The 13,238-nt window shown below is 56.2% G+C and overlaps 1 protein-coding gene and 1 long non-coding RNA gene across 2 annotated transcripts; one reads left to right on the top strand and one right to left on the bottom strand.

Moving 5' to 3' along the window:
- The first annotated feature begins 6 nt into the window (after nucleotides 1–6).
- LOC104833274 lies at nucleotides 7–1,608 on the top strand. The gene is made up of 4 exons (XR_774506.1): nucleotides 7–52; nucleotides 337–442; nucleotides 522–568; nucleotides 1,162–1,608. It is a non-coding gene; the product is annotated as an uncharacterized LOC104833274 (long non-coding RNA).
- Nucleotides 1,609–2,912: 1,304 nt separating this feature from the next.
- On the bottom strand, nucleotides 2,913–13,069 carry LOC104833279 (receptor-type tyrosine-protein phosphatase T-like; the record flags this gene model as incomplete). Its single annotated transcript, XM_010569864.1, has 19 exons — nucleotides 2,913–2,987; nucleotides 3,563–3,740; nucleotides 4,016–4,173; nucleotides 4,752–4,877; nucleotides 5,324–5,458; nucleotides 5,909–5,988; nucleotides 6,537–6,636; nucleotides 6,798–6,947; nucleotides 7,676–7,811; nucleotides 7,890–8,047; nucleotides 9,161–9,277; nucleotides 9,467–9,564; nucleotides 10,331–10,367; nucleotides 10,787–10,857; nucleotides 11,479–11,566; nucleotides 11,707–11,849; nucleotides 12,136–12,203; nucleotides 12,384–12,489; nucleotides 13,030–13,069. Coding segments are annotated over 19 exons (2,064 nt in total), but the record flags the coding sequence as incomplete, so codon positions are not given.
- Nucleotides 13,070–13,238: the final 169 nt, after the last annotated feature.

Genomic DNA, 13,238 nt, shown 5'->3' with positions numbered 1-13,238 from the left:
CTCTTCCAACAGGCAGACAGGTTCACCTGCGTCTGCTACAGCTTCTCTCTTGGTAAGTGGGCTCCTCGCTCCCTGGGCCCGAGCCTCTCTCCCCCGTCTTCCCCTTTCCCAGCCCGGCCGCTTCCCACGGGGAGGAGCTGGCTGAGCACAGGAGCCGTGGGGTCTTGTGGGGGGCAGAGGAAACCTTTCGTTTCCCATACATGGGGTCATCCTCTATCTCAGAAGAAACCTAAGCCAAGACACACATCTACACACTTACACACACCCTTTGCCATCTTTGGGGTCAGTGCCAGAACATGGCCCAGGCTGTGGCACCCACTCCTGGCTGTTTGTTAGTTGCAGAGCAGCCTCTGGGCCCATGGCATGGGACTGTGATTTGGGTGGTTGTGCTGTTGGCACTCTTCCTCGTATCTGCAGGGATCCTGTGGTTTGTGCTTTGCAGGTGAGTAGGAAGGGGACTTGTTCAGCAGGGCCATGGGCAATGCCAGTCTCTTGCTCAGGGCTCTCCTTTGCCTTTCCAGGAAAAGGAAGTCTTTGCCCAGCAAAGCTAAGGAGGATAATTAAAAAGGTAGGAAAATGCAATTCTCTGGACCCCCATCGCAGAAAGGCCTGTAGGGCTGGGTGGCAACTGGGAGGAGAGCAGAGATCTTCCAGGAGAGCCTGACCCTCAGGAGAAATATCTGCTCATAGTCTTCACTGACATGTCTCCCCATTTGCCCCAGCCCTCCGATACCGGGGACAGTGAGGATGGCTCTGCCTGCTAAGCTGCACGCAGCCGCAGAGCATGGCTCCAGGCACCACTCCCAGCCTGCAGCAGAGGCAGGCAAGAGCAAAACCAAGCATCCCAAAGGGTGGCTTATGGCTCAGCCCTTTGAGGGACCCATGGCCGTGTCATAACCCCCCCAGGGGAGAGATCTGCTGGGAGGGGTCTCAGGAGGGTCAGACTGAGGGACTGCTGCTCTCACCTGGGCACCGGTGGGCACCTCCGGGGATCTGTGGTTGGGCACAGCTGGGGCGAAGGAGTCAGGCTGTGGCAGGCACTGCCCTGTGCTCCAGCCTGTCTCAGACACTCATGTGTGCAGGCAGCTCTGGTGACGTGAGCTCCCCACGCAGCTGAGGGCACGCAGCAGCCTCTACCCTGGTTGCTCTTGGTCTCCACAGGTAAAGGTGGCCAGGCTGGAGATCAGTCACTCCAGCCCCTTCCCAGGACCACAGGAGACATTCAGAGCAGTGAGGGAGCAGAGAAGGTTGGGAGGATGACCCCAGCTCAGTGCTGATGGCTGCCAGGCCCCCTAGCTCACCTGTGACTATGACCAGCACTGGCAGTCCCATCCAGTTCAGCAGAGCAAGAGGAAAACAGGAGGCCAAGGAGGGTTGTGAGTTCTTTCTTTCCTCACTCCCTTCACCTCCCAGCTTTCACTTACTGCTGTTTTAAGGCCTTTGAATGCAACTTTCTGTAGTTCTTTTTTTAGGCTTTGTTTTCATTTTTGCTTTCCTGGAAGCAGGAATTGTATGCCAGATTTCACAGTCCCTGACTCACATGGGCTCAGGCTGAGCGATGGTCCATGCTCCTGCCATGTCCTGTGCTCCCAACCCCCCTCCCCGCTCTGTCTGCTGATATTCAGCCAAATCCAGGGCTCTGCTGGAGCTTGGCCTGACTGGGATGCCTTCATGACTGCCTGCTCTGTCTGGACAATCAATAAAGCCTTGTGGTTTGGAGGGGGCTGCAGCTCCTGCCTGGTCCCCTCATTGCCCTTGTGGGGTCACATCGCCCTGCAGGGACCTAACTGCACCTTGTTGAGGGGAAGCCACGAGAAGGGCTGCTGTGACTCCATGTCCCCAGGTGGTGCCTGACAGCCTTTCCGACCTCTAGGGCTGTGCTGGGCAGCTCTCATGAATTTGGATGGGGTGCATGGTGGGAATCATTGAAGGGTGCTGTCGCTCAATGTACATCTTGGGCAGGAGTGTGTTCTGTGCCTATGCTGTGGCCAGAGCTGAGGGACCTGTGTGCTCTCAGCTCCTTTGCAGCCCCTGTGCCAGGTCAAACCTTGAAGAAAAGTGAAGATCAGAGGTTACCACCACCATGGCCAGCACAGAGTCTTTATTGGTGACACACAGAACAGAGCCATGGGGTCAGTCCTGGCTCTGAGGCCCTTTGCCCTTGAGCAGCAAAGGCAGAACCAGCCTTTGTGGTGCAGCAGCCCTTGCCAGAACCACATCCAGGATATTTAAGTTGAGCTGCTACAACCTGGGATTGCCATGGTGCAGCCAGGCAGGCCAGTGATGGAGTGTCTCTGGAGCTGGAAGGGCTGTGGCACCTGGATCAGCATCAGGAAGATGGAGCTCCCAGAAGGGATTGTGTGGGGTGGAAAGGACCAGGCTAGCCCTACAGGATTGTGGGTTGTCCCTCCCTTGGTTCTTGTTGGCCTTGGGCTTCATGCTAAAGTAGGACAGATAGCCTGTGCTCCTGAGCCCCATGGATCTTACAGCGGTTTGATGCTCCCCTGGCAAAACACAGTTTGCGTGTTGGTGGAGCTATCCCACTTTCCCTGGGGCTACCTGAAGGCACAAGGGATCCTGGATGGGACAGCTGATTATCTTCATCCCTGGCACAGACAGGTCAAGTCCTGGTGCCTCTGCTCTGGTCTGCATACTCAGGCTGTGATTCCATGTAAGTTCCTGTGCAAACTCTGGGCAAAGGGTCAGGTTCCTGCTTCAAAGCCTGACCACAATTTGGAGACAGTCCAGCTTGTGCTCTCCAGCCACAGAGGACCCTTGGGGTGGCTGTTCAGGGGAGTAAAGCATCTTGGGGCTGTGCACACCCCTCTCATCTCCTCTGGTTTCCACTGTTACTGATGGAGGGCTGTCAAGAGAGTCGAAGTCATGGCCAGAGATGGGCGGTGGCCATGCCTCTACTTGAAATTCCCATAGGTTTCAAATGAATTCAAATAACTGAGGGCTAGTTCGTAGCAGAGCCCATACTGCTCCTGTGGACAGAAGGATGCACATGAGAACCTGGTACACCAACACCTGCAGTAGAAGGCCAGCCTTGGTTGCGAACAGCTTCCTGAGCAAGCCAGGCACAGGTAGAGCCCACTCTCCACCTCACAGTTGGAGCCCACCTTCCCCCACTGAGGAATCACAGGCATGTGCTCCAGTAGCTGATAGCTCGTCTACCCTAATGCTGGAGGCAGCTGGTCTTGGGAGGAGAGCCAGCATCCATGCCATGAAGCACCTGCCACTCGCTCCCATCCAGGGTGCTCACACTATGATTGCCTCTAGCACCCAGACTAGGTGGTGATGTGGGTGCAGGACAGGCACCTGAGCACCCATCAGTACAGCCCTTGCTGAGCAGGCCAGGTGGACCAGAAAGGGGCAATGCAGCCCACAGGGTGCTTCAGTGCCCATCTGGTTCTGCAGAACCTGCCCTGAGTGAGTGGGTATGTGCCAGCAGCAAAAAACAGGGTTTTCAGAGGTCTCATCTGCTTCTGCTGGCCGCAGGATGTTCTGAGCACAGAGGTGCTACGGCAGCTGCTGGGACAGTCCAGGCTATGGCTCTTGCTCTGGTCTTGCCATCCTGGCTGGGTTTGAAGTCAGCACCTACCACATCTTTAATCAGATGTCTGCGCCGCCTCTTCAGCATCCTCACAGCCTGGGATACATCCACCAGCCCCTCGCTTTGGATCTGTTCACACAGGAAAGTAGCAGCACAGAAGATCCCACTCCGGCTGGCACCATCCCTGTGGAGGAAAGCAAAGGGAGAGTCACTTGCTCTGGGATCACCTGGCAGGGATGAGCCTCAGAGGTGTCCCACTAGACATACAGGCTCTCAGGATGACCTTGTCCACAGATGCTGCATCCAGCCAGCCTCCACAGGGAAGCCCTCCTCCCCGAACACAGCTGAATTCATGTCCATACACCCACCCAAGACGGATTTGTGACCCAAGCTCACTGACGCAGCCCGGGCTGAGCCAGCTCTGTGCTACAGGCTGCTCCTTCAAGAGACATCACTCACCAGCAGGTCACGAGGATATGTCCATCTTGGCTCTGCCGATGGCGTGTTTCCACCTTCCCTAACAGGCTGATGATGGTGGCAGGTTGCGGGGGAAGACGCTGTTTCATGGGCCAGTCCTTCAGTTGCCAGAACTGGACTTCCAGTGCAGACTTCTTGGGCTAGTGGGGAAGAAAGACAGTGAGTTGGACAGAGAAGAAACCCATTGGCTTCATGGAGGGAAGGGAGGGACAGCATGTGTCAGTCCTGGCTCAGCCATGCACACGGGATCAAGGGAGCAGCTCCACAGTGGGATGGCCCAGTCCCAGACTTTGACCTTCTCCATTGAGTGCTCTGAGATCAGCAGATGAACAGAGCACAAGATAAGAGCTGAGCACCAGGTGCAGCTCAGACTGATGTCAGTCCAGCATCCAGCTACCTGTAATAGCTGTCCCCATCCACGAACCACCACCGAGATGCACAAACTCTATCCACAGCTCCTGTCTTCCAAGTTAGGAAGGTACACAAATGTACCTCTGCCTGCAGCCTCACCCTCTTGGGACTAACCTCTTTCTCAAGGCAAGGGGCCCTGCTGTGGCCACTGCCCTTCCAGGATCCCATCAGATCCCTCTGACCACCACCCCTAGCTGTGACTTGGACCCTAAATCAAAGCCTGCTGACACTGGAGCCTGGCCAGTCCTTCCAGCTCTTGCAAAGGTTGTTCTCAAAGGACTTTGCCATCTCTGTGCAAAGAGCCCACCTGCTGCTTGTTGGTGAGGGCAAATGTCCAGGCTGTGAAGCTAACTCCGGGCTCCTCTGAGATCAGGTGGACATGGAAACGGCCGTAGGCAGCTTTGCCCTGGGTGGGCCAGAACTCCACATATGTCTGGGGGTGAGACACGCGTGTGATCACACACAGCCCCAACCTCCACGTGTGGCAGAGCTCAGCACCTCGCATGGGCGTGCTCACACCAGCCCCTCGCCCGTAAGCCACAGTGTGCATGTGGGTGCTCTGCCTGCCATTTGCTGGGGACCAACCCGTGGTGCTGCAGCCAGAAAGATAACACTCCTGCAGAAAGGACACCTGGGCAGGGGTAAGCAAAACCCGAGGGATGCTCCCTTGCTGTGAGACTGGGAACACCCCACCACTGTAGTGCCATGGTACTGGGACTGTCCTCGGGGCTCTCCCAGGTGGAGCCCACAAGCTTGCAGTGGGCTCCTGCAGCAAGCAGGGCTCTTGTGAGAAGAGCCGTGTGGGGGCAAAAGCGGAAAGCACACTGCCCAGCCTCACGGGGAGCCGGGAGAGGAGAGGGCTGCACATGGGCTGCTGACCTTGTCCAGCTCCTGGAGCTGGTTCAGCACAACCACTGATGTGCAGGTGTAATCCCAGACCAGAGCCCAGAAATCCACCAGCGTGGTGAGGAAAGGCAGCTGGGTGACGATGAGTCTGTCCTCTTGGGTGTACGTCTGCAAAACACACCGGGGTGTGGGGGAGGAGAAGGTCACACAATCCACCCCCTGAGAGCCCCTCCAACAGCAGGAACTGCTCCATGCCTCCCTTACAACCAGGGCTCTGCAGAGCCTGAGGAGATGCCGGGCACCCCAGCCCTGCTCAGAGACCCCCTCAGCTCATCACAACTGGGCTCTGCTCCCAGCAGGCAAAAGCCAGCAGCCGTGCTGCAGCCTGCTGAGCTGCCTGTGCAGGCAAGGCTTAGGCTGATCACGGGGGCCATCTCCTGGCAGCAGGGCCCCAGCCGCTAGGAAGTAGTCACTGTGTAGAAGACCCAGGGCTGGGACACCTCAGGGACACCAAACCAGTGTGGCATGGTCTACCCCTGCCTTGAGCGTTGGTGCCCAGAGGGGTCTCTGCTGCTCTCAGCAGGTCCCACCGGTGCTCCGCTGGGGCTGGAGCCTTACGCTGGCAAACACGGCGTTGATGTAACCGGGTGAGCCGTCTGCGTTCAGTGAGGACATCAGGATGGGCCGGCAGGAATCCGCTGTGAAGGCAAGGGGCAGAGAGAGAAATGATGAGCCATCCTGTCCCCACACAGTGGCATGGGGCGTTCTTTGCTAGCAGTGGGGTCCGCGGGGCTCCCTGCAGCACGGGCTGGAGAGGCTTGGATGAACAGGCACTGCCAGCCCCGTGGCCAGGACAGCTCAGGGCTGCCTGACACGGGATGTCCAAAACCTCATGGGTAGAGGCATAGAGGCACAGCAGGTCCACCCTCCTCATTGCTCCCTGATGCCTCATCTGGCGTCCTCCACTGGGAAAGATTAGACCCAGGGACATGTTTATCCCAGGTGTACCCCATGAATGTATTCCTCCAGCAAGCCCAGAAGGAAGCAGGGATGGGGTCTTGCTCCCATGGAGGGATCAGCCTAATCTATATTTATTACCAACTAGAAAATGACAATTGGACCCTGGGCGGAACCTGTCAGTGGCTTGGTGCTGGGGAGGGAAGCAGCAGGGCAGCATCGTCACCCCCATGCGGCTCGCAGGCGCTGGGTCACAGAGCAAGGGGCTGCCCACCCTTGCCAGTGGTACCTGGCAGGATCCCTGGCTTGCGGTTCTTGGGCTGGTTGCTGGGTTTCTCTGCTTCTCTGCATGGCAGGAGCTGGAACAACTCAGAAAACTTCTGCAGGGCCTGTAGGGATGATTCAGCCAAGCAAGTCCTGCCTGTCAGCTCCTCCCCTCCTTCAGCCACCCCAGAGAAATGCTCCTCCTGGGGAGGGGAGCAGTAGGGGGGAGGCACCACAGACCAGCCCCCTGCAGCACCAGACCCAGTGCACCAGAGCCTGATGGTACCTTGAACTCTTTCTCAAGGACATTGTTGTGCCCTGAGGTCTCAGCTTCTCGAAGGTGGTGGACATAGCTGGTGATGTTCTCCACTGGGACCCCGGTGCTGCCGCAGAGCAAGCCTTCGAGCAGCACCTCATACAGGAAGGTGTACTGCTCCTGCATGAGGACACGGGTCAGCTGCACAGTCTGGAGCAGCTCCATGAGGAGCCCTGGGTCTCCAGACCACCAGCTCGCTGGCATCGACCTGTGCCAGGAATAAGCCAGGCCCATCCTTCACCTGCCTTCTGCAGGATCCTGAGGCCAGACACCTCTCAATGCAGGCAGCCCTGCTCTGAGAAACAGCTAGCAACTGCAAAAACCCAGACAAGACCATCTTCTGTGGTTTAATGCTCCATTTCATACCAGAACCCTGCCCTGGCGAAGGAAACCCAGAAAACCAGTGAACTACAAGCAGCTGGATGGTCCTGCCCCACCTAGTTTCCTCCAAAGGGTCCCAGCACTGAGCAGACCATGGGGATGTGGTTCCTAGGTCAGGAGACTGCTGCCCAGAAGATGCCACGGGGGCAGACACCCTGAAAACCTGAAGGAAATGTGGACTCTCATTCATGCTCCTTGCCTACAGGACAGCCCTTCTATACCAGGATGACTGGTGCCTATGAATGCTGCTGGCACCTCAGAGGGTCTCAGGGTAACATGAATCCCAACTAGGTTTGGACATAGCATTGAAAACAAGATCCTGCAGTGTCCATCACCTGGCAGCTCCAGTCTCTGTGGCTAGACCATGAACAGCATGGCCAGCGTGGCTTTGCATGCCACATCCCTGGGAAGGGTGGGAAGCAGATCTGCAGCCTGACAGTGTGCAGGGAACAGGTAACTCTCCTCACCTTGGTCTGCACCATGCTGACCCGCTGCTCCCGCAGCCTCTGCACACAGTGAAACACATCCACCTTCCCCTCAGCCTTCCCCATTTTCAGGAGGAAGTCCAGGGCAATGAAGGTACCTGTGCGCCCAATCCCTGCGCTGAGGACACAGAAAATTGGTGGTCAGTGCTGCCCTGGCCAGCCTTGCCCCAGCACCCAAGCACTCCCAGCCCAGTACCTGCAGTGCACCAGCATGGGTCCAGTAGGCACTTCCAACCCCCTCTTGTTCACCACATCCACTAAGGCCAGGAGCTGGGCAGGGTTTCTGGGGACGCCATGGTCTGGCCACAGCAGGTAGTGAAACTGCTCCACCACTCTTGGGAGAGCACATCCTGCCTGCAAAGAAGGAGACATGGCTGCAAGCAGGGAGCAGGAACCAACCTGGAAACTTGTGTGAAGTAATTGCATGCCAACAAGTAGTGAGCAGTGGAGAAAACCACTTCAGGGGGACACCACCACACAGTGTTCCCCTAGCAGCCCACCACAATGACTGCTCCACTATAGCTCATCGGACAGCAAAGGGCAAATTCACCCAGCACACAGCCACACAACTAACTTTGTTCTCTGCTTCCCTGTGCTGTGAAGAGTGAACTCCGGGCAGTGAATGCAGCTTGTGCCCCAGAGGGAAAAAAAAAAAAAAATCGTGTTTCCATAGTCATTGAAAAGCCCTGGCTTCCCCAAATAAGGTATTTCCTAAGGGTGCTACTGCACTGACGTGAATGTAGCCACTTTTGTTACCAGCCCATGATGTATTTTTCTGTAAACATCACTTTCACTTGGCCTGAACAAATGAACTGCTATGTCCCACCAGCAGGTGCTCTTGGACCTTTACTTTTCAGCTACACTTTGCTCTGGGCAAGACAAAAGACAAGAATATGCATAACTGCAATTTCTTTATATTGTACCTGTTTTCCCCTCCTTGCAGCTCCTTCAGTTTCTGCTTTTTATGTGAGGTTTAACTTCAGCAGAAGTACCCATCTTGAGAAATGTCATTATGTAAGTTATCTTAAACCATAAACTATCTGTTCAGGTTTAGCAGCTGTAAGTGACCATGGAGCTTCAATGTGGACCTTCTGCAGATTGGCTCAGCTGACAGGCAGGCACCTGTGCCATCATCCTGGATGTACAGAGATGCCATTTTATACCCTTTAACTGCTTTTATACCCTTTTTGATCACCTCATCCAAGCTCTCAAGGATGCACAATCTGCCCATATGTGTCTTCAGTCCAGACCCAGCTGGGGTGACCAGTGGAGCTGACCAATTGCCTTTGCCTGGCACAGAAACCTGGGGCCGATGCCCTGGCATGGCATCCAGTGACAGCTATGCTGACCTGCTAGTGGCGGAGAGCAGACAGGGCTCCCCACAGCGTCTCTTGGCTGACAGGTCCCATGAGCTGCTGAAACCCAAAAGCATCCTGCATCCCCATCTCAGCTACAAGCCAGGCTTACCTTCTGCAGGCAGAAGATACGTGTGACAAGGCCTGTGGTGGTCCTGGTGTTGCTAAGTGTCACGGTGAAGTCCCCGTAGACCTGCTCCTGCTCTGGCCAATACTGCTCGCACTTGGTCTGTCAACAGCAGCGACACCTCTAAGCACTAGAAAACTCATGAGGGGAGTGTTGCAAGCCAGCAGTGATGTGGAGCTGCTCTCTGCCCTCATTGAAAGCTGCACTGGGAGCAAACCAAAGCAAAGCAGCCAAGGAAGCCTGGGCTCTGGGGAGGCCCAAGCTGAGCACAGGTTGAGATGGTTTCTCTACCTTGTTCTGCTCCACTAAACCCGTCAGCATCACAATGATTGAGGTCTTCTCCTGCCAGACCATCTGCCAGAAATCCACCACGGTCCCAGGCAAGGGCCCTTGGGGAGGAAGAGGAGAGCCCTGTACCAGTGTCTGAGCCATGGGGGTATAGCTGCTCCCAGGCACAACTCAGATGTTCCCAGGCTACAAGCAGCCCTGAGCTTCCCTCCACCTGGGGACTAACACTGCACAGCCTGGGCACAGCAGCACCTGGCAGGGGGTGCTGGGCACCTTAGCTTCATCACCTGTGTTAGAAATTGGGACAAGGAAGAGGGAGGGCAGGTGACCCAAGACATGTCAGACATTCACTGCTGCTTCAGGGGCTTCCCCATCCAGAGCCTCAAGAAGACTGTGAGCTGCTCCCACATATAGGATCCTATTTCCTGAAGAGCATTTCTGCAGCTTTGCAAGGAGCCTGAGACCTCCTCACCGCATACTGCACAGAGCAGACTAACCTATCCCCACTTTGCACTGTTGGAAGGAGCCTGTCTCCAAGTGCACTGAGTGCAGACGTGTCAGGCTTTTGCAGGTTTGTCCCTGTTGTGCCAGCTACCAAAGGGAAAAAAACAGGCTTGCAAGTGTAAGGACCACGTCCTCAGCCTGGGCAGTGCAGGGACCAGCTCCAGCTGGCCACTGCCAAACGGCCACTGAGGCCTTCCACACCCTGCATCAGACGTAACCACTGTCCGAGACAGAGGCGCAGGAGACACAGGGCCTTGGACTGAGCCATTAACAGCTCCTAAGCTGCTGTCCCATTTCCCCACTCCCCGAAGTGCTCAGGGCAGCGACTAGCATCTCCTGAGCATGAGGGCTGGGAGCACCTACCTTGAGCTGCAATGAAGAAGCGTGGACTCCGGTAGCTCTGTGGGGGAGAGGTTCAAACAGCTCCCATCATGTGGGTTAAACGTTTAACAGGGAATGAAATACAGGACCCATCCCCACACGCACCAGAGCCCTCGAACAGCGTGTCCCACAGCACCCACTCCTGTCCAGCAGGGAGAGTGGGTACCCAGGGGCTGTTCCTCCACTCCTGCCCCCTCACACAGGTCCCCTTTTGTTAGAGGTGAGAATGGCACACAAACCCAGAGTACTGCGGGCAGCTCAGAGAGGACACAAGGAAAGTGACATCCCAAGGTCTGCCAGCACTTGAGGGCCAGCAAGTGCCAGACCTCGGGGCCATCCGTGTGAGCAGGACTGTCCTCACCCAGTGCTCCCAGGCACCTCTCCTACTCTGCCCAGGCACCTCTACCCTGCCCAGGGCAGGAATTCCTCGCTACCTACATCCACGTAGCTGGCATTGATATAGCCATTCCCCATGTCAGAAGGCTGTAGCACCACACGGCAGTGGTCGTCTGAAAGAGAAGGGAGGTGGGAGTTGGTGGACTGTCTCTTTGGGGTAGCAACGAAGTGACTTTTTAAGCAGGGGGATGTAATTTAGCAACGTCCAGGATCATCCACTCCCTCCTCAGCAGCACTGCAGGCTTCAGGACATGTTCAAAGGTAAAGAACAGCCGGTGAGATGAATGGTGACATGGCACAGCAGGAAATGCAATGTGTTTTTGGGGAAGGCTGTTAATGCAATAGCCAAATGTCCACACCATGTGGCCCCCAGAGGAGCTTTAAGTTTTTATAGAAATTGGGTCACTCCCTCTGCTTTCCCACAAATAGCCACCTTTGGATGGGACACAGCAGTCTTCAGCGATGACTAACAGGAGGAACAGGAATACAATGATGAATGATTAAGCTTGCAGGGAGATTTGAGGGGCAGAACAAGGATTCTCCAACTGGATATCAAACAGTGGGGCCAACATGATGATTTTGGAAAAATCCCTCTGGGTTTCAGTGGCCACAGAAGGTGAGACAAGGAGCTCAGCATTGCTGAAGAGCTGGAGGGGGACCTACACCAGCCCAGCACACTGTACAGCCCAACCACCTCCAAGTGCCTGTGCCAGCCCCTGGAGAGCTCTGCTTACATGGGATGATGCTCTTGTAGCGGTTCTTGCTCTGATTACATAGCTCCTTCCCGGCATCGCAGGGATGCAACAAAGTGGAGGACAGTTGCTGCAGAGGAAAAAGACAAGCCCACTCTGCATTGGCATGTGTTCTGGGACTGGCCAAGGCCAACTGCATCACACACCCAAAGAAAGGGTGAGGGCTGGGTGGACAGTGCAGCCAGGTGGGAAAGCAAAGCTAAACCAGACCTGATACTCTCTCAGACGTCCAGCACCATGCCTGTCAACTGATTCATCTTCTGTCTGCTCTGCCTCTATTTCTTCCCTCTTAAACCTCTTCAGAGCCTCCAGCAGCTCCTCCACCGGGATCTGTGTGTTCAGCTTGCACACACCTATGGAGACCACGAGGCCAGGAGGTCAGTACGCACTTGATGGCTGGCCCTGGAGCTCTGCAGCTGGGATTGAGCTGGCACTGTGGTGGCCAGGACCCCACCAAAGCCTAGATTGTCCCTTTCCGTGCATGTCCCTTTCTCCTGGGAGGTGTCCCTTTCCCCATGCCAGCCAGTTCTGATCCCCTTGTTCCTGTAAGGACCTTACAGAGCCTGTAAGCACCCTGCCTGTGCTTTTAACAGACAGCCTGTCCAGACAAGGCATGCAGGGCCTCTGCTCATACTGTACCTCCTCTACATCTTCGCAGGGGGATAGTGCTGTTGTTCTCCGAGGTTTTTGAACTGTTGTACTTTCGCCTGCAAAACAGCAAGTCAGGCCCTTAGACCAGCAGAAGAGAAAGACAGAGGAGAGGCTGTTGCTCATGTAACAGCCCTGCCTCCCACCTTGCTTTATCTCAGGGTTCCCTTGGACAGCCCCTGGCAGTGCAAGGTGCTGGATGCCTCACAGAGAGCAGGAGAGGTGAGGCACATACTGACCTGAAGAGCATGAAGAGCAGCAAAATCCCCAGTGCCAGGAGTGCAATGACCAGCGCTAGTGCCATAACCACAGGCATCCTGTTCAGCAGAGGCACCGGCTCCTGCACTGCAACCAGCACAGCCCAGACTCAGACTCCCACGCAGCCTGAACCAGGCATCGGGAGATCTCATAGGAGCATGGGGTGAAAAGGAGCTTCCCTCATCTCCCACCACAAGATTTGCATTGGAGAATAGCAAGCTGGTGCAGAAAGAGTAGGTGCTTGCTTGGTGTGATACCCTCCAGCGTGGGCCCTATATCCCTGACCGTCCCAGGCATGATCAGAGCCTGGTGAGGTGTTTGCACTTCTGGGGTTGCACATGCACCAGAGGAGCAATAAGATTGAGATGCACTATGCGATGATGGCAGAGATGTTGCACAGTGTCCAGCTGTCATTGGTGTCACAACTGCCTAAGTAGCCTGAGTTTGCCCAAAGCCCACATACCATAGATAGGCTCAAGATCCAGAGAACTGCCACGAAGATGAAAGAAGGACAAGACCCCACGGCTCCCGTGCTCAGCCAGCTCCTCCCCGTGGGAAGCGGCCGGGCTGGGAAAGGGGAAGACGGGGGAGAGAGGCTCGGGCCCAGGGAGCGAGGAGCCCACTTACCAAGAGAGAAGCTGTAGCAGACGCAGGTGAACCTGTCTGCCTGTTGGAAGAGGCGGGAGGGAGAGCTCAGGCCACTCCTGCCCCGCCGCCTGCCCTGGGGGCAAAGGCCTCCCACCCACGGCCACCGCAGGCTCCGGCCGCGGCCGAGGGCCCCGGGGACAGCGTCCTGCCGAGGCGCCCGGGCTCTCGGCGCGGGGGCCGGGAGCGGA

Source organism: Haliaeetus leucocephalus, unplaced genomic scaffold, assembly GCF_000737465.1.
Source record: "Haliaeetus leucocephalus isolate CR32 unplaced genomic scaffold, Haliaeetus_leucocephalus-4.0 Scaffold278, whole genome shotgun sequence".
NCBI classification, from domain to species: Eukaryota; Metazoa; Chordata; class Aves; order Accipitriformes; family Accipitridae; genus Haliaeetus; species Haliaeetus leucocephalus.
This window is presented reverse-complemented; position numbering and strand designations above follow the sequence as displayed.